Source organism: Talpa occidentalis, unplaced genomic scaffold (genome assembly GCF_014898055.3).
Source record: "Talpa occidentalis isolate TD23 unplaced genomic scaffold, MPIMG_talOcc4v2.1 talOcc4.9, whole genome shotgun sequence".
Classification (NCBI taxonomy): Eukaryota; Metazoa; Chordata; class Mammalia; order Eulipotyphla; family Talpidae; genus Talpa; species Talpa occidentalis.
In genome coordinates, this window is record NW_023605305.1 from 8,259,851 (window position 1) to 8,280,791 (window position 20,941).

The 20,941-nt window shown below is 41.6% G+C and overlaps 1 protein-coding gene across 1 annotated transcript in view; it reads left to right on the top strand.

Moving 5' to 3' along the window:
• The window catches only part of SPEN (spen family transcriptional repressor), a 74,639-nt gene that overhangs the window by 19,674 nt on the left and 34,024 nt on the right, over window positions 1-20,941 (top strand). Inside the window, exon 3 of the mRNA XM_054691748.1 lies at window positions 1,574-2,050. Coding sequence (XP_054547723.1) covers window positions 1,574-2,050 — 477 coding nt within the window. The remainder of the gene's footprint in view (window positions 1-1,573; window positions 2,051-20,941) is intronic.

The window sequence follows — 20,941 nt, forward strand, 5'->3', positions numbered from 1 at the left end:
AGCAGTAATTCTTAGAACTATTGCTTCTGTTATATATCATTAATAACAGCTTTCACTGATTTATATTTGATAGGGTTCTAACTGAATTAGCAAATTTTTGTCTGAAGTCTCAAAAGAAAGCTTGTTTGCTAGACATTGAAATATCTGTTCAAATTCCAAAAAGTAATAAGTAAAAAAGAAAAAAAGTCATTTAATACACTTCAGCAGGAAAGATGTTGCATTTTTTGGTCAGGCCAGTTGCTTTTCATAATAGCAGTAAAAAGCAAAAAACAGCCTGGGAAGCTATGATTACTACTTAGTGAAATGGCGGGTAAAAAAATGAAGATTGGTGGAGAGTTGGAATCTAGGCATGTATTGGGGACATAGTGTTAGTTGTAAGATTTTTCCAGATAGTCCTCACTGGAGAGATTTTAATTCTCATCTTTTGCAATTCCTTAATTTCTTTCGATAGAAGATAGATAAGGTTGAGAAGAAATTCAACCTCAGGTTGAGATTCAGGTGAAATGATCTTTTGGAAACTCAGGAAATGAGTTCTAGTTTGCTATAAAAATAGAGAATTTAAGATTTCTTTAGAATTGGAATTGGTTTTAATATTAACACATAATTGCGTATGTCTAATTGCACATGCAATAGTTTTTGTGTTGTTTTCAAATATTCACATCCTACTAAAATTTTTTTATTGTTGCTATTGCTAATGGCAACCTTAGTATCTACAGTTTCCAAAGTTGCCTAATTTCGTCATAGGCAACTATGTATATTTAAATCTTAGCTACAATCTAAGAGAACATGTTTTTTGGTAACCATTAAGTAGCTGCATTAACAAATTGAATCAGGAATAGGTATTTTAAACATTATGTGGAATTTTGTAACAAGAATATAAAATAACCATTATTAATTAGCTAAATTTCCTAAATGGCTTTTATTTTTAAGAATTCCGTTTTTATTTTTAAAATGTGATTGTTTGGGCACAGCAATTTACATAGTGTAGTAATTCTTATAATTATCCAAGAAGTCAAAAGTTAATGAGATAAAGTTACCTTAATTTTTTTTTCTGGACTTCTTTGAAAATGCCCTTCTGCTGGGACATGCATTGAATAGGGCTTTCATGTCTGTGTTAAATATATCATGGAAGTTTTAGCTAAAATAAATTTGCAAAATAAATAAAAGTTGGTATATATCCTAATCTTAATCAGATGAAAGTATATAAAACTTTCATATTAAAGTGACTGTCTCTTCTTATTTCTTGACACTTAAAATGAAAGAAATAACATGTATACTTTTCTGTATAAGTAAGAAAATCCCTAATAAGAAGAGCAACTGACTTACAAAACACTGGTCATGAAAGCCCAATATACAGTTAAAACAATGATAGCTCAGCTATAAAAATAACTTTTGGAGTCAAGTAAAATGTTAAGCTTGTTAGTGTTTGCTTACTAAGTAAGTTAATGCTGTTTAGAAAATGTTAAATTGCAAAGACAAAGACATTGCTGAAGTGAATGTTTGCATGACTTGCTTTTAGTTTCGCTTGCCCCTTTCTGATTGATTAAATATTTTTCCCCCCTCCTAAATGCAGGGCTTCAGATAACAGGGAGCGTGCTTATGAACATAGTGCCTATGGACACCATGAACGGGGGACGGGAGGATTTGATCGGACAAGACATTACGATCAGGATTACTATAGAGATCCTCGAGAGCGGACTTTACAGCATGGGCTCTATTACACTTCTCGGAGTCGAAGTCCAAACCGTTTTGATGCTCATGACCCCCGATACGAACCTAGGGCTCGGGAGCAGTTTACACTGCCCAGTGTGGTACACAGGGATATCTACAGGGATGATATTACCCGGGAGGTACGAGGCAGAAGGCCAGAGCGGAATTACCAGCACAGCAGGAGTCGGTCACCACATTCATCCCAGTCTAGAAATCAGTCTCCTCAGAGGCTGGCTAGCCAAGCATCTAGACCCACAAGGTCCCCTAGCGGCAGCGGCTCTAGGAGTAGATCCTCCAGTAGTGATTCAATCAGCAGCAGCAGTAGTACCAGCAGTGACAGGTAGGTTAACAGCCTTTTGTTATAACAGACTGAGCTGTTTGAATAAATTCTTACAAATTCTTGACGGTGGTAATGACTTTTAGCATAGCAATATTTTTTTTAAAAAAATGATCATATATGGTGAGTGAAGAAACTTTGATTAGCATGTGGACTAAGTGATTTGTAACTGTTTTCGTCCTCCAGATGCTCAGTATTTGCTATTAACATGAAATTGCTAAAAAGAAAGACAAGTGGAAACTTTGGCTCTGTGACATAAATCTTGTGCCACTGAAAATGTATCTCTTTAAAGTTTTTGATTTCTTAGGTGTATAATACTAACTTATTTCTATTATTTGGTTGAAAATTTGTAAAAGCTGTTTTGGTTAAATGTGTAATAGTGAACTGTGTTATGCTACATCGATGACTAAATCAACTTATGAACACTTTTTAACTAATTTTAGCATCAAGGTAATAGCACCAGTTTGTAAACTCAAGTAGAAAAGTTTTCTTTAAATGCATTATAACCTTGTTTTCACAAGAAGCTGATTTCATTAGTTGGGATTTTTTTTTTTTTAAACAGGAATTTTATTCTAAAGCTGAAGATAATACATTAAGGGTGATCTTAACAGAAAATTTAGCTTACAAGTTAGGTATGTGGGTTTTGAAATCACTTTTTCACACTCACATACCTAGATCTAGGCAGATGGTACAGCTTAATACTTTTATAAACTTGGACAAGTTACTTAAGCTCTCTAGGGGTTAGCTTATCTTTCATAAGAACTATATGACTTAAAGTTCTTGTGAAGATTAGATGTATGCAAATCTTTTAACTTTTTACCCAGTGAATATCGAATAGGTGCTGCTGTTTAATAATTGCTTCTGTTACTCCTCAGATGCTGATGGGCTTTTGAGCATGTCTCCCATTTCCAGATAGTGTTATTCAACTTCTTAATCCCAGATATCCTACTTTATTTAAATTTAGATGGTGTAAATTTTGAATTTATAAGATACAAATTCTTCGACCTGATTAATAGACCCAGACTATTTTTCTTTTAGTATTGCCTACTTAGAATTAATGAAGAAAAATATGGCTCCTTTTAGGCTTGGAAAGATTTCTAATTCAGAATAGTAAATGTGAAACATTTTATATACCTACCTGTCTGTCTAGATATAATTAAAACATTCTGGAAGCTATAGCATGTTATAGTGAAACAAAGCACTTTATTTACAAAATCAGGAAATTTAGGTTCTGGTTACATCTTTGCAACTCTGTGACAGGGATGAAAACCTTTACCTGCTGTTGATTTTATTTGGTATATTATCTAAATGATTGGCAAGATTCATTTGACTTGTGTAAACTGATTATAAAATCTTGTGTCCCACTTTCTCCTGTTAGAGTTTTAGTCATTTTCCTCAAACCTACTTCAGTAAAGGGATGCTTCTGCATTCCATTGAAACAAAATGTAATGAAAAGTCAGCATTCTGTGGAGGTGTTGAAGTTAAAAGGAGAAATTCGGTATGAGGCCTTTAGGACAGTGAATGGCAGTGGTGGTTTGGGATCTGACCCGTAGCATTGTGGGCTCTAAAACGTGAACCCAGAGGTGATCTGATGAATTTGATGGAGCTAATTGCTGTTTACATAATCAAAAGTAGTACTAATGTACTTCTGAATATTTACACTCACAAAGATAACTGCCAGAAAGGCAGGATGAACTTAGAAAATCTGTTTGGGTCTCAATTATAATTAAAAAGTTGCGGGCCTCCCCGGTGGCGCAGCGGTTGAGCACTGGGTTGCGAAGCTGCCCGCGGCCTCTGCGGTGCTGGTTCGATCCCCGGCTGCTCCCCGGCCACCAGAGGAGGGTCCCACATGGCGCGCAGACCTCTCCTGCCACCCGCTGCTGCCCTCAGCAGTGTACTTCGGTCCTTCTGCCTGCTCTGCTCCCCGCTCTGGCTCTGGTGAATTCTCTCACCCTCCCGTGCTTCTGACTGTACCCAGTGCATGTATAAACAAACAAATAAATGAATAAAATACATGCCTCTAAAAAAAAAAAAATAAAATAAAATAAAAAAGTTGGTAAGCAAGAGGACTTTTGATGATTACCCTATTAAGTTATGGTAGCTATTTTTTTTTTTTAAAAGATTCATTCATTCATTTATTTATTTATATATATATACAAGCACTGGGTACAGTCAGAAGTGTTGGGAGGGTGAGAGAATTCACCAGAGCCAGAGCGGGGAGCAGAGCAGGCAGAAGGACCAAAGTACACTGCTGAGGGGAGCAGCGGGCGGCAGGAGAGGTCTGCGCACCATGTGGGACCCTCCTCCAGTGGCCGGGGAGCAGCCGGGGATCTAACCGGCGGTGCAGAGGCTGCGGGCAGCTTCGCAACCCAGTACTCAACCGCTGCGCCACCGGGGAGGCCCTGTGGTAGCTTTGTTAATCCACTTATACCAAAGGGTGCATCCTGGAGCAGTTTAGAAGGCCACATTTAACCCATAGACATGTCTTATTTGTTTTGTGTAGTGTTTTAAATATAAAACGTTACCAGTGTTTAAAAAGCAAAAAAACCAAGAAAGAACAACTTGAAGAGATACAGATGGGTGGAGAATGTCTTTGAGAACAGCAAATCATTTATTTGTTTATTCATTTTTAAAGATTTATTTATGCGTACAATAGCTGGGGTACAGGCCAGAGGTGTGGGGGGATGAGAAGACCCACCAGAGACAGAGTGGGGAACAGAACAGACAGCTCCACTGAAATATACTACTGAGGGGAGCAGCAGGCAAGACATGCTGCGCCATGTGGGTCAGCTCTGCGTGGCTGCAGATAGCCTCATAGTGCTATGTCTTAACCTCTTGTGCTACCAGGGAGGCCCCACTTGGATATGTTTTATTTATTTATTTTTTTAAAGATTTATTCATACATGAACCGGGGTGCATCCAGATGTGCGGGAGGGTGAGAGGATTCACCAGAGACAGAGCAGGGAACGGAACAGGCAGACTGATGAAATACACTGCTGAGGGGAGCAGCGAGCGAGACAGGAGAGGTCTGCTTCACCATGTGGGATTCTCGCCTTCCGGCCGGGAGAACCACCACTGTCGAGGTTGCGGACAGCTTCACAGTGCGGTGCTCAACTGTCTGCACCACCAGGGAGGCCCTGGATATCTTTTAAATTAACATGAAGGATAAAGCAAAAGCAATGTCAGTAGCTAAATGACTTGGTCATTCTATTGTGATTGAAGCAAGAACACAGAGAAATAAAATCCTTTGGTAGAGAATATCCGTTATCCCTGGGTTCAGCCTCCTTGTTTACCAGATGTTCTTTTTTTCTATAATTATATTGACATTAAAGAGTAATATTTTGAGATGTTATATGGATTCAGAATGTTCCATTTCCTTTTGGGAGAGATAATAAAGTTCTTTTTTATAATCTTTGTGATTGTGAAACTGACATTTAAAATGTCAAGAAAAAAATGTTTAAAAATAAACTCAGTAGACAAAATATAGCTGAATTTTATCTACAGAAACAAGCTTCTCTTCATGATTGACTGGGAAATTAATCACCAGTCCTTTAATTGTTACAACTTTGGGCACAAATTCCTAGCAGTGCATTTTGAATGAGTAAGGAAGGGATTAATGGCTGTCTAGTTGTGATGTCCTTATAAATGATAAACCTACTGTTTCTACAAAACAATTCATAGTACTTAACCGGTGAAAACTGGGGCTTAATAGTATAAACTTACCTGTGTGCTGGCCTGTTGTAGTACTGCTCTTTCTCGTTTTTAGGGAATCATTTCTTTCATCAAACATTTTTAAATGCTTAAGTTGCACAATAGCATTTTATTTTATTTATAAAAAATTATGCAAACAAGAGCTGGGGTACAGGCCAGATATGCAGGGGTTAAGAAGATTCACCAGAGACAGAGTGGGGAACAGAATAGGCAGACTGACTGAAACACACTGCTGAGGGGAGCAGCGGGCGAGACAGAAGAGGTCTGCTGCCCCATATGGGTTGCTTCTTGGCCGGCCGGGGATCGAACCCGTGCTGCAGAGGCTGTGGATAGCTTCATAGGCTGCATCCTAACCCCTTGTGCCATCAGGAGGCCCAATCTTTTTTTTTTTGATTGTTTTTTTGAGTTCACATAGCATTGAGACCATTTGGTATTTTTCTTTCTTTGTCTGACATTTCACTAATTATGATGCCCCTCAAGGTTCATCCATGTTGTTGCAAGTGGCAAGATTTCCTTGTATATACATTGTGTATTTGTGTCTATACCCACACTACATGACCACATTCTCTTTATTCTCCTGTTGATGGACACTCAGGTCGTTGAAATATCTGGCCTGTTGTATGTAAATAATGTCACATTCAATATGGGGTATAGTTAATCTTATTTTAGTTAGTTTCCTTCGGATAAATACCCAGAGCTGGAATTGCTGGCTCATATGGTAGTTTTATTTTTAATTTTTTGAGGAACCACCCTACTTTTTTCCATGGCTACACCACTTTACATTCCCCCCAGCAGTGCACAGGGGTTCCCCTTTCTCCATACCCTTTCCTGCTCCTGTCTCTCTTCATTCTGCTGATAGCCTTTTTTTTTCTTTTAAAGATTTATTTATTTATACAAGCACTGGGTATAGTCAGAAGCACGGGAGGGTGAGAGAATTCACCAGAGCCAGCTGCTCATAGCCTTTCTAACAGGTATGAGATGACAGCTATGAGATGACATCTCTCTGTGGTTTTTGATGGACATTCCGTGGTCATTAGTGACTTTGAACACCTTTTCATATACCTGTTGGCCATTTGTGTGACTTCTATTCAGGTTCTTTGCCCATTTTTCAGTCAGATTAATTGGTTCTTTTGCTAGTTAGTTATGAGTTAGTTATATTTTTTGGGATATAAAAACCTGTATTCAGATAGATGACTTGCTAATGTTTTCTTCCATTAATTTCTTCTGATTTTCGATGATCATTCCTTTGGCTGTGCAGAAACTTTTAGTTTGTTGCAGACCCACTTGTTTACTTTTACTTCTGTTGCCTTGCTTTTGGTGTCAAATCCAGAAAATTGTTGCCAAGACGGATGGCAAGGAGCTTGCCACCTAGGTTTTTTCTTCTAAGAGTTTAGTGGTTTCAGGTCATTATTTGCAAATCTTTGATCTACTTAGAGTTAATTTTCGTGTATGGTGTGAGATAGTGGTCCAGTTTTATGCTTTTGTGGCTGTCCAGTTTTCCAGCACCATTTATTGGAGACAGTCCTTTTTCTATTGTGTATTCTTGCCTGCTTTGCCATAAATTAACTAGTCTTCTATGTATGGGTTTATTTTGGGCTCTATTCTATTCCATTGATTTATGTTTTTGTTTTTTGACTACTGTACTAATATTTTAAAATAGTTTTGACTGAACTAATTTCCCAGTTGTTACTTTGATCACAGCCAAAAATGATTGGGCTGACTCAGGGTTCCTGAATTTGGATTGGGGGAAAAAAATGGCATCTTTTCTCTAACCTGTAACTGAAATTAAGCATTACCGTTATTATTTTTAAAGATTTTATTTATTTTTACATAGAAGAACTGGGATACAGGCCAGAGTTGCAGGGGGTGATTCACTAGAGACAGTGTGGGGAGCAGAACAGGTAGATTTACTGAAACAGAGGCTGTGGACAGCTTCATAGGTTGTGTCTTAACCCGTTGCGCCATCAGGGAGGCCCCTCCTTTTTTTTAAAGATTTATTTATTTATACAAGAACTGGGGTACACTGCTGAGGGGAGCAGCCGGTGAGACAGGAGAGGTCTGCTGCGCCGTGTGGGTTAGCTGTCTGGCTGGGGATTGAACTCAGGGATGGAACTCAGGCCCCAGTGTGGTGACAGCTTGATAGCGTTGAGACTTAAGCCCTATACTACCAGGGAGGCCCCAAACATTCCCATCATGAAAGTAGGCAATGAAAATCAGCTGTGTGAATGTATTAAAAGTGTGAGTTACCATTATAAATCCACAAGTAATTTAATACTATTGTAGTTGTTGACATATCACATTGGCCTTAAATTCATCATTACTTTGAAATTGAGATATTATAAAGCCCAGTGTTACATATTGCTATTTAACAGTAAGAAAAACATCTCTTTTTGTTCTTTTTAAAAGATTTGTTTATTTATACATACAAGAGCTGGGGTACAGGCCAGAGGTGTGGAGGGTGAGAGGACTCACTAGAGACAGAGTGGTGAATAGAACGGGCAGATTGACCAAGTACACTGCTGAAGGGAGCAGCGGGCAAGTCAGGAGAGGTCTGCCGCGCCGTGTGGGTTTCTTCCTGGCCGACTGGGAATGGAACCCGAGCTGCAGAGGCTGCGGACAGCTTCATAGTGTGGCGCTCAACCCACTGCGCCACCGCCACAGGGGAGGCCCCAGAGAAACATTTCTTTCTGTGGTATAGAAAAAAAAATTAAATGTAATAGCTCAGTTTAATTAGCCCCCCCTTTTTTTAAACTATTATGTATTTAACAACATTATTCTGAAAAGTGGTCCATAGGCTTCACCAGACTGACAAAACAGGGTCCTGACATCTTTGTAGCTGCAGTTAACTTTTTTTTTTTAAAGATTTATTTATTTATTTATACAAGCACAGGGTACAGTCAGAAGTGCAGGAGGGTGAGAGAATTCACCAGAGCCAGAGCGGGGAGCAGAACAGGCAGACCGACGAAGTACACTGCTGAGAGGAGTAGCGGGTGCAGCAGGAGAGGTCTGCGTGCCTTGTGGGACCCTTGCCAGTGGCTGGGGATCGAACTGGTGCTGCAGAGGCTGCGGGCAGCTTTGCAGCCAGCGCTCAATCACTGAGCCACCAGGGAAGCCCACTGCAGTTAACTCTTGATTTTATACCCAAAAAGGTTTAATGAATGAGGGTGGGGAGGGGAGGTTGGGGTATGGATGAAAAGGTAATGGGAGTTCATATATGGATAATCCAAAACATTTTTTAAAAAAATTTATTTATTTATGCATACAAGAGCTGGGGTACAGACCAGGGATGCAGGGGGTGAGAGGATTCACCAGAGTCAGAGTAGGGAACAGAACAGGCAGACTGATGAAATACACTGCTGAGGGGAGCAGCGGGCGAGACTGGAGAGGTCTGCTGAGCCACGTGGGATTCTTTCTGGCCTGCCAGGATCGAACCCACGCTGCAGAGGCTGCGGACAGCTTCACAGCGCGGTGCCCAACCACCTGCGCCACCAGGGAGGCCCTATTTGTGTATTTCTTTTAAAGTATATGTTTGAGTAAATTATATCAAAGCTATCTACAATTATTAATTTTTTTCTGTTAGACAAGTTTTAGAATTATTTTACCTGAATTATAGTTAAATAGCTAGGATATTGAATTTCTAGCTGGATTCTGGACTCTGGGCTTTCACAACAGATACAGTTAGAAGGGATAATGTGCTCCTTTTAACTAAAAATGTGGTACCTGACAGTTATTATCCTGTTGGGAAACATTTTTTCCCCCCTATAAAGGTCAAATCTGGTATCATTTTGTAAATAATCTAGACATAGATGGGTTTACTAGAGGAGGAAATTTTTCAGCTATCCTTTTGTGTACAATTACATGAGGAAGTTTTGCAGTTCATTTATTTCAGCTGCAGGAGATAATTCATTTTATTTTTTTTTAAGATTTATTTATTTATACAAGCACTGGGTACAGTCAGAAGCGCGGGAGGGTGAGAGAATTCACCAGAGCCAGAGCGGGGAGCAGAGCAGGCAGAAGGACCGAAGGACACTGCTGAGGGGAGCAGCGGGCGGCAGGAGAGGTCTGCGCGCCATGTGGGACCCTCCTCCGGTGGCCGGGGAGCAGCCGGGGATCGAACTGGCACTGCAGAGGCTGCGGGCAGCTTCGCAACCCAGCGCTCAACCACTGCGCCACCAGGGAGGCCCGATAATTCATTTTAAGTTCATGTAGAAAAAATTCAAATTTGCCATCTTGTGGAAGAATATGGATGAGGAGGTGGAAATGAAGGAAACCATTTGGGAAATATGGCATTGCCTGTATCAAAATGATAGGAACAGTGCACCTTTTCTTTCTCTCATTTCACAAATATGCTTATGCTTATTTGTATTCAGATTGGGAGAAGGAATGCTCATTTGATTACTTGGCTATACAATTTGCTATGATGTATGGTATATTCTGGAAACGGGTATGGCATTGATTTTAATGTATGTATATACATTAAGTAAAAGTCAGTTTCATAAGAATATTAAAGGTTTTAGTAATGGTATTGTTACAGGGCAATCCCATTTCATGTTGGGGTTGCCCTGACTGTGGGTCCTCACCCATTTGCGTAAAAGGGACTTACAATGAGACTCAACTGCAGACACACACACACACACAGGGTGATGAAGGGTTTACTTACAAAAAAGGGGGAAATGAAGAAATGAATAATGCAGGGAGAGAGAGAGATAAATTGGTGAATGCATCCTACCAGATCCGCTGAGCTGGAACCCCAGTAGCACGCTGAAAGCCAGCAGAAAAACCGAGGCCGCCCAAGGCCCACATGTCTGGGTATATCCCAAGCCTGGCTGCTTGACTCCATCCTCAGTTCCCTGCAATCCCCCCTTCGGTGATGAGGACATTATGGGATTTGTAGTCCTTGGCATCTTGCGTCTCTTTGGTTTGGGGTGGGGGTGGGGTCCATAAAACCTATTTGTGGAGTTTGTTCAGGACATGCCCACCCACCCCCCCCCTCCCCCCAACAATTCAGTTTTGTGATTCATTACAATATTTTATCGTAAAAGTACACTTGGATTTTTATCATCAAAAGCACTTAACTATATTAAGGAATAGGTGAGTTTCTAGATCCTGGAGGTAAAATTTTGTCCTCTTAGATTGATTCCTTATTCTCAGATATAGTTTGTGGGACCAAAGTAGTGTGTGTGTTGATTTTGTGTTGTTTTTATACAAAGAAAATCACTACCACTAAAATGAATGCCTATTAAGGTCAGAAAAGAAACATCTGAAATTAAGCCTTCTTTGGGAAATTAGTGATTAGAAACTCTGATTTGTCCCCTGGCTGTTCTGTTTGTAGCCGCATAGGAATTTAAGTGAAAGTAAAAATTTATTGAGTTGGTCTTACGGCACCAGTTTTTCTCCTCGTTGCTACTCTGTTTATACCTGTCAGTTTGAGATAAATCATTTAAAATGTAATGGGATTTTTGTTCTTTTGGTGTGTAAAGAGCAGATACTTTTTGCTGAAAGACCATTGAAAGATACTATACTGATCAAAGTGTGAAAATCAGTTGTTAGATGCTTACTGATTTGGGGGATGACAACATTGAAGTGTATGCTTTGGGAGTGTTCATAGCAACAGTATGGTTCACGGAAGTGTTTAAGAGGCTAGAGTCCAAGCTAATAAATATTCATTTATTTATTGCCTTTTATTTTCATTCAAAATGAACATACTTGCATTCTATTTTGAGTGTAAGTAACACACCACTTACTGTGTTTCTGTTTATTATTTTCACCCTTCCCCCCTCCATTTTAAATAGTGGCCTTATTGTTGAATATGCAGTTATTCTTTGCTTGTTATGTTATTCTGTCTTTCTGCCTCATTTTTACTTTTTAGATATTTAATATTATCTGAGATTTTAAAAGGGAGACTTTTGCTGAAAACTAGTGTTATGAATAAAATGTGTTTCTTGCTTTGGACCTTTGCAGCCATTAAGTGAGGTTGTCAGCTTATATCTGTAACCGCTCTTCATGATGGAATCCAGTAAAAGCAGACTAGTGGTTTTATTGATGTTGTATCTTCTTAAAATTTTGGTATCTTAGATTCTTAAAATAGTTACCTACTCGGAGAGAGAGGTTGGTGGATAAAAGAGAACAGGCATTTAGTGTATCTGCAGTCCTGGAGGGAAAACTTAGAGTTAACATACATATTAGGTTTTGCCTCATTTGGAGAGGCTATAAGAGCTTACTCTTTCACATAGTAATAGGTATCTGCTCATTCCTGCAGTATGGAATAAATGTTGAGCGGCGTGTGTTTTGGTGTGTGGTAGGCTTAGCTTTTATTATGGAGAACTATAAATAGATCAGTTTCCTTTCTGTTTTTTTCTTTTTTATCAAGTACAGCATTTCAGTAAGGCTTTCAACAGAGGCATAGGCATTGTGAGCGTTAGGGTTCTGTATGGAATAGGCAAGCTTTGGAAGCAAGTGCTGGTCTGACCCATATTTGCCTTGTAATGGGAACCGGAATCCTGCTGTCATTTAGATCCTTTGCTGGCAAGGAAAGGAGAACAAGGGAAACTTAGCTCTAAGAGCAAATGAGTAGAATTCATTGTGTGCCGCCTGGGCAGACAGTGTCAGAATATTGTGAGGAAAGCTAGAAACTGCTTGTTTGTGACTCAAACCAGCCTAAACTGGAACCATCTGGTTTGAGCTGGCTGCTTGCCATCTCCCAGAGGCTTCCTTATTTTGCCAGAGTTTCTGCCCCATCCTCACGCAGCCCAGGGGCTTAGGTGGTTGGAGAGGACTAGACGGGTTTCTGGCTTGGACTGGGCGGGCGGGGCGGCGCGCCCAGGAAGTGGTTGCCAGTGAACCTGGGCTTGTTCCTGGGGAAGAAGTTGTGCAGAGAGAGTAAGGAGCCAGAGCCCAGAGACTGACGTGAACTCGGCTATTTTCAACACATTTTTCAGCTATTAATGTAATTTTTGTCTTCTACCCTTTAGAAGCAAGGCTTGAAACACAGCTTCTGTCATAATACTCCTTGCACATACCTCCCCACGGCTTGTATTCAGTGATAAAGAATTTATTACCAAAAAGTTAATTAATTTCCAGAGTTCCAGGCCTCCCTGGTGGCGCAAGGGGTTAAGCACCACACTGTGAAGCAATCCGCAACCTCTGCAGCACGGGTTCAATCCCCCGCCGGCCAGGGAGCAACCTACATGGCGCAGCAGACCTCTCCTATCTTGCCCACTGCTCCCCTCAGCAGTGTATTTCAGTTAGTCTGCCTGTTCTGCTCCCCACTCTGTCTCTAGTAAATCCTTTCACCCCCAGCATCTCTGGCCTGTACCTCAGCTCTTGTATGCATAAATAAATAAAAAAAAATCTTAAAAAAATTTTCCAGAATTCCTTACTTAGGAACTTTATCTTAGTCTGTTTGAAGTAAGAGCTCTGCATTCTGTTTACTTGGGTTGTGCTTAGGTTTATTATGGTTAGATTGTTAGGTGGAAGGAATGAAAATAGCTTTTGGGGGTAAACTTGTAACTTTAACCTCTTTAAAATTTTTATTTTTTTTTAAAGATTTTTTTGTGTGCATATATAAGACCTGGGGTGCAGGCCAGAGATGGGGGGATGGTGGGAAGATTCACAGAGAGAGAGTGGGGAGCAGAACAGGCAGATCTACTGAAACACACTGCTGAGGGGAGCAGGAGAGGTCTGCTTCACCATGTGGGTCAGCTCCCTCGAACTCATGCCACAGTGGCTGGCGATAGCTAGATAGCACTGAGACTTGACCACTTTTGCCACCAGGGAAGACCCCACCTTTTAAAATTTTTAAGTGTTGCTTTAAAAAGTAACCCAAAAAGGGCCTCCCCGGTGGCGCAGTGGTTGAGCGCTGGGTTGCGAAGCTGCCCGCAGCCTCTGCAGTGCCGGTTCAATCCCCGGCTGCTCCCCGGCCACCGGAGGAGGTTCCCACATGGCGCGCAGACCTCTCCTGCCGCCCGCTGCTCCCCTCAGCAGTGTACTTCGGTCCTTCTGCCTGCTCTGCTCCCCACTCTGGCTCTGGTGAATTCTCTCACCCTCCCGCGCTTCTGACTGTACCCAGTGCTTGTGTAAATCAATCAATCAATCAAAAAAAAAAAAAAAAAATAACAAAAAGTAACTCAGATTGACTTCTCAAAGAACAAATTTTAAAATTAAAAATACTAGTAAGCAAATTGTGTTTGTTTTACCTTGGAATCAAATTCTTTAAAAAAAAAAAAAACCCCACTATTATGCTTAAATTGTACATCTTTGTCACAGTGCTGCTTTGTTCATAAAGAGCCTTTTCCTCAGCTTGCCTCTCTGAGAAATAGGGAAGTGGTTAAACATGGCTTAATTCCTGGTCAGAAAATACTCAGCTGTCACCAAGAAACATTAAAGTAAAACCACAAATAAAAGGGTACATTAATTTTTTTGTCTTAATGGATGCCAGAGCTATATAGAAAAATGTAAATTTCCATAGCCCTGCTAACTTCTGAATGAGATTGGAGCCTCTGTTAGTCTTTTTTTTTTTTTTTTAAAGATTTATGTATTTATGCATACAAGAGCTGGGGTACAGGCCAGAGATGTGGGGGGTGAGAGGATCCACCAGAGACAGAGTGGGGAACAGAACAGGCAGACGGACTGAAATACACTGCTGAGGGGAGCAGTGAGAGAGACAGGAGAGGTCTACCTCACCATGTGGGTTTCTCCCTGGCCTGCCGGGGATCCACCTCATGCTGCAGAGGCTGCGGATTGCTTCATAGTGTAATAACCCCGTGCTTAACCCATTGCGCCACAAGGGAGGCCTTCTGTCAGTCTTTTTATGGTAAAAATTTACTCAGCAGTTTTGATAATCCTGTTCTCTTTTATTCTATTGGGTTTTCGCTTGGAGGCTTTCCCTGGAAATTCTCAGAATGCATGGTATAATTCCACCCTGCATAGAACAAGGTCTGCATGCACAGAAATAAAAATACAGTGCTCTCATTTTAACATAAGTCAAACATCATTTCTGAATTGAAAACTGGCCAAGATTTTAAAGCAACCCCACTCTTAATTTAAAAATTTTAAAAAGTCCACGTCTTAGTGAATATGATGGAAATGATAGTTTTTATCAAAAAAGGGCACTTTTATGATTGCTTCTCCAGTGAGAAAATGGAGAGTATACTCTAGTAATTTACTTACTTAAATTGTTGGTCATTAAATTGTATGCTACTAGAGTTTACTGCTGCTGGAAGTTGCATAGTCCTCTCTATAGGTTCTTCCTAACTTCATTTTGTAAAATAAATGAACTTTCTAGGTTGACAAAATGGTGACATACATTTTAAAATTTACTTTTTTTTTTCCCTCTTTTTTTAATAGAGGCATGTTTTATTTATTTATTTATATGTTTGTTTGTTTTGTTTATACATGCACTGGGTACAGTCAGAAGCGCGGGAGGGTGAGAGAATTCACCAGAGCCAGAGCGGGGAGCAGAGCAGGCAGAAGGACCAAAGTACACTGCTGAGGGGAGCAGCGGGTGGCAGGAGAGGTCTGCGCGCCATGCGGGACCCTCCTCTGGTGGCCGGGGAGCAGCTGGGGATCGAACCGGCGCTGCAGAGGCCGCGGGCAGCTTTGCAACCCAGCGCTCAACCGCTGTGCCACCGGGAGGCCCTTAAAATTTGCTTTATAAAATAGTTGTTTCTCTTAAGAATTTCAGAATTATGCTCTAAAAAGTGTCTTAGAGCACAGAGAAAGTTAGACAATACATAATACATAGGGTAGTATTAGGTTCTTAGAATCAGATAGGAAAACATATACAGCTTAGTAAAATTACATAAGTTACATTTTTATAATTCAATTTAGTTACTCTCTTAATTCCAACTCATTGAAAACATTTTAACTTCATAGTGCTGAGACTTAACCTCTTGTGCCACCAGGGAGGCCAAACAGAGCTAGTTTTTATTTTATTTATTTATTTTTTTAAATAAGAGGATTTGGTTTTTTGTTTTTTGTTTTTTTTTTTAAAGATTTATCCATACAAGAGCTGGGGTGCAGGACAGAGTGCAGGGGAGGGGGGAGGGTGTGTGTGTTGAGAGGAATCACCAGAGACAGAGTGGGGAGCAGCAGAACAGACGGATCTACTGAAATACACTGCTGAGGGGAGCAGCGGGCAAGACAGGAGAGGTCTGCTGCACCATGTGGGTAGCTCCCTGGCTGGCTGGGGAATGGAACTCGTGCTGCAATAGCTTGATAATGCTGTCTTTAACCCTTGCGCCACCAGGGAGGCCCCAAAGCTGGTTTTTAAAGTTTAAAATGTAAGAATCTTGGAACACTTTAGAAAAAGCCCCACTTTTTCTAAATCTAATTACCAGGAGGCCTGGAGGTTTATGCTATTAGGGCTTCTTTTGATCACTTCTTCTTGTTCTTTAGAATTACAATGAGAAATATAGGTGACTTTATCAAGATAATTCCTTGACATGTTTTTATATATACTGCAATGAAAGTGTTAACTTCTTATGAATGGCATTGCTTTAAGCATTGTAATTACTTTAACATGGTCTCATTTTAAAGGGTTGGTATGTTGGGCCTTCTTGGTGGCGTAAGTTGTTCAGTCCCCAGCCTGGGAGCTACCATATAGTGCAGCAGACCTCTCCTGTCTTCCCGCTGCTCTCCTCAGCAATGTATTTCAGTAGATCTGCCTGTTCTGCTCCCCACTCTGGTGAATGCTCTCACCTCCCTGCCCCCACTTCTGGCCTGTACCCCAGTTCTTCAATGTAAAAATAAATAAAATCTTTAAAAAAAAAACAACATAACAACCTGGGCCTCCCTGGTGGCGCAGCGGTTGAGAGCTGGGCTGCAGAGCTGCCCACGGTCTCTGCAGCGCCGGTTCGATCCCCGGCCACTGGCGAGGGTCCCACATGGCTTACAGACCTCTCCTGCCACCCGCTGCTCCCCTCAGCAGTGTACTTCGGTCCTTCTGCCTGTTCTGTTTCTCGCTCTGGCTCTGGTGAATTCCCTCACCCTCCCGCGTTTCTGACTGTACCCAGTGCTTATATAAATAAATCTTAAAAATCAACAACAACAACAACCTGGCTTTGTTGATGATAAAAAAAAAACCCCACAAGCCACCACCCATTGCTCAAGATTATACCAACATTTCACACAATCAGTATTTTGTTTATAACATTAAATAGAATACATTATTATAATTCACCTATTTTTACTTTTTATAGTATGACTACTTAAAATTTTTAAATTACATTTTTGACTTTAGAATATCTGTTGGACAGCACACTTAAAGAAACAGGCTCTATCAAGATACATTATCACAAAGTAATTGTGACTCCCTTTAAGTGCCTTTCATTTTGTCCAAAGAAGACTGGAACCCATTACTTTTCTTCTTTTAAAAAATTTCAGGACCCTTCTGATCTCTTTGAAACTGTGGATTAGTAGAAAAGATTCTTGGGACTCTTAAGCATAATACAGAGCAAATTCCTTCCAGATTATATCTTTTTTTTTTTTTAATAGAGGCATGTTTTATTTATTTATTTATCTATCTATTTATTTATTTGTTTGCTTGTTCGTTTATACATGCACTGGGTACAGTCAGAAGCGCGGGAGGGTGAGAGAATTCACCAGAGCCAGAGCGGGGAGCAGAGCAGGCAGAAGGACCGAAGTACACTGCTGAGGGGAGCAGCGGGCGGCAGGAGAGGTCTGCGTGCCATGTGGGACCCTCCTCCGGTGGCCGGGGAGCAGCCGGGGATCGAACCGGCGCCGCAGAGGCCGCGGGCAGCTTCGCAACCCAGCGCTCAACCGCTGCGCCACCGGGGAGGCCCTTCCAGATTATATCTTTAATGATTTTGGTATTGGTCAGGCTAAAATGCATGTTGATTTCACAGTGTGGCCAAGGAAGTGTCTCAGCTATTGAAGAGATTTTAATATCTAAGCCTCCCAGTGAATTACTTTAATGCCCCACAAAAGAAAACTAGATAAACCACAGTAACTTGGGCCTCCCCGGTGGTGCAGTGGTTGAGCACCATGCTGCGAAGCTGCCCGCAGCCTCTGCAGCGCCTCTTCGCTTCGATTCCCCGCTGGCCAGGGAGAACCCCGCATGGTGCAGCAGACTTCTCCTGCCTCGCCCGCTGCTCCCCTCAGCAGTGTCTTTGCTCCATCTGCCTGTTCTGCTCCCTGCTCTGGCTCTGGTGAATTCTCTCACCTTCCCGTGCTTCTGACCTGTAACCCAGTTCTTGTATAAAATAAATCAATCTTAAAGAAACAAATAAATAAACCACAGTAACTTTTTAATTTTTTAAAAAAGATTTATTTATTTATCTTTATTTATCTATTTATCTATCTATCTATCTATCTATCTATCTATCTATCTATCTATCTATTTATTTATTTATTTATTTATACAAGCACTGGGTATAGTCAGAAGCGTGGGAGAGTGAGAGAATTCACCAGAGCCAGAGCGGGGAGCAGAGCAGGCAGAAAGAAGGACCGAAGCACACTGCTGAGGGGAGCAGTGGGTGGCAGGAGGGGTCTGCGCGCCATGTGGGACTCTCCTCTGGTGGCCGGGGAGCAGCCGGGGATCGAACCGGCGCTGCAGAGGCTGCGGGCAGCTTCACAACCCAGCGCTCAACCGCTGCGCCACCAGGGAGGCCCCACAGTAACTTTTTTAAATTAAAAAAAAAAATAATAACGTGAAGATAATTTTAAGTGGTGACTCCTGCTTCTGATAGAGGTTTAAATCATGTCTATTAATGTACAGTGGAATTCCGGTGTTGGAATTTGAATAAGACACACATTTAGTGGAGACTCATTCATGTTGCTTCTAGACATGACTTATGTAACCAAAACTGGGGAGTTTTATGATGCTTGAAGGTTATTTCCAAGGCAGGAGGAGGGACAGACTCACTTCTTAAATGTGCTGTGTCATGGTGGCCGGAGCCATTTGCACTAAAGCATGGTGTTTATTTCCACTGGAAGAAACTGCAGAGGAGGTGTTTAGACAGAAGAACTTGAGGCAATGGTTTCTTAGTGTGTCATTTGAAGTCATTTATAAATAAATAAATAAGTGCCCCAAAGAGTAGATGGCTTTAGGCTTCCTGGTGGGGAGTGAGGTGCCCTTCTAATAATCTCTTGGGTCTGGAACTGCCAGACCCACGTAAGATTTCAAAAGTGGAAAGGACCAAGGTTCTTGTTTATTCTGATGGAAAGAACTACCAAAGTTAAATTAGGAAAAGGTGAAAATTTACTTGTGGTTTTGTTAGGGAGAAAGGATGTCCTGAGCTAATTCCATGCAGGCTTTGTGGACTCCACCCCCACTCCAGACCAAAGCCATCAAGACATTGGGAAAGACAAATCCCGTCACCACCAAAGGGAAGGTGGCTGGGACCTGAGGGTGGAGTTAAACAGCCAGGTTTGGTATAAAAACCAAACACGTGGGCCTTGGGGGTCTCTCACCTCCTGGCTTCACGGCTCCTGGCTCGCGGCCAGCTCTCAGAGTGCCATTTGGGATTCCAGATTGGTGGATCGGGTAGGACGCATTTAAAACTTTGTCTCCCACTTTTTCTCCCTGAGTTGTACATTTCCTCATTTGCCCTTCCCTTGTAAATAAGCCATTTATTAACCTTTCGTGTGTGCCTGCAGTAGAGCATTGATAAGTCCTTGAAAGCGCGCGCGGGTGAGGACCCACAGTCAGGCAACCCATTTTGTATCGGGGCTGCCCTGTAACAGTTTTGGTGAAGTTGTCCATAAGCATTTAATAAGTATCCTTTTACTTCGTCTTTTTGCTTTCTTGGTTTATGCTTTTTGAAGCAGCTTAGAGTTGTTCATATAAAAAATATATGTGGCTTTATATATTGTATGACACTAAAGGAATAAGAAAATCCCACTGTGTTATAAAGATTTATTTATGCATTCAAGAACTGGGGTGTAGGCCAGAGGTACGGGTGGGGCGGTGAGAGGATTCACCAGAGACAGAGTGGGGAGCAGATCAGACAGATTGACTGAAATGCACTGCTGAGGGGAGCAGCGGGTGAGTCAGGAAATGTCTACTGCGCCATGTGGGTAGCTCCCTGTCCAGGGATCGAACTCGTGCTGCAGTGCCTGCAGACAGCTTCCTAGGTTGCATCTTAACCCCGTGCACCACCAGGGAGGCTCCCACTGTGTCACAATTGACAGTTTAGATTTCTCTTCAACTTGTCCCTTTACTAAGGATGTTCTGAAAGGCTTTGCTGTCACAGGGAAGGATTTCTTGTTCCTTAGGCAGACATGTTACATCTGCTGTTACTTGCAGGGAGAATGCATGTTTGATTCTTGGTACTTTGAGTCACTTGAGCAACAGGTTTTCTTTCTTTTTTTTTTTTAAGATTTATTTATTTATTTATTTATACAAGCACTGGGTACAGTCAGAAGCGCGGGAGGGTGAGAGAATTCACCAGAGCCAGAGCAGGGAGCAGAGCAGGCAGAAGGACCGAAGTACACTGCTGAGGGGAGCAGCGGGCAGCAGGAGAGGTCTGTGCGCCACGTGGGACCCTCGCCCGGTGACCGGGGATCGAACCGGCGCTGCAGAGGTTGCGGGCAGCTTCGCAACCCAGCGCTCAACCGCTGCGTCACCAGGGAGGCCCGAGCAACAGGTTTTCTGAGTGTTAAGGGATTGCCAAGAATGTAATGACTGTGAGCTCAGGCTTTTTCGAATTTAAGCTGGAAGAATTTTAGGACCAAGGTATGGACACAATGAGCATGTAGAATAATGTTTTCACTTTATCCAATATGAATTTTGTACTGAGCAGGATTTGTCTATAGCGTAATATGATCACATACTTGACTCCCTTAAAAATCTGACAACAAATTGGTAAGCACCACCTGTGATTAGGTCTCTGCTAGCCCATCCTGTCAGAATTGAAAGTAAACGGGAATTTTAGGCACCTGTAAAGCCCACCAGACGATAAGCCACATGCTTCTTAGTATTAGAGCATAGTCTCAGTGATGGTTATAACGCCAAAACTTGTAAGGCTTCAGTTTTTTTGTGTGTCGAAAAATATATACAACATAAAATTTACCATTTTAACTTTTTAAGATGCACAGTTCAGTATTCCTTGTATAGTGTGTGACCATCACCACCACCCATTTCCAGAGCTGCTTCATCTTCCCTGACTGAAACTGTATCCATTATACTGTGGTTTCCTGCTCTTTGCCTAACACCTGGCAACC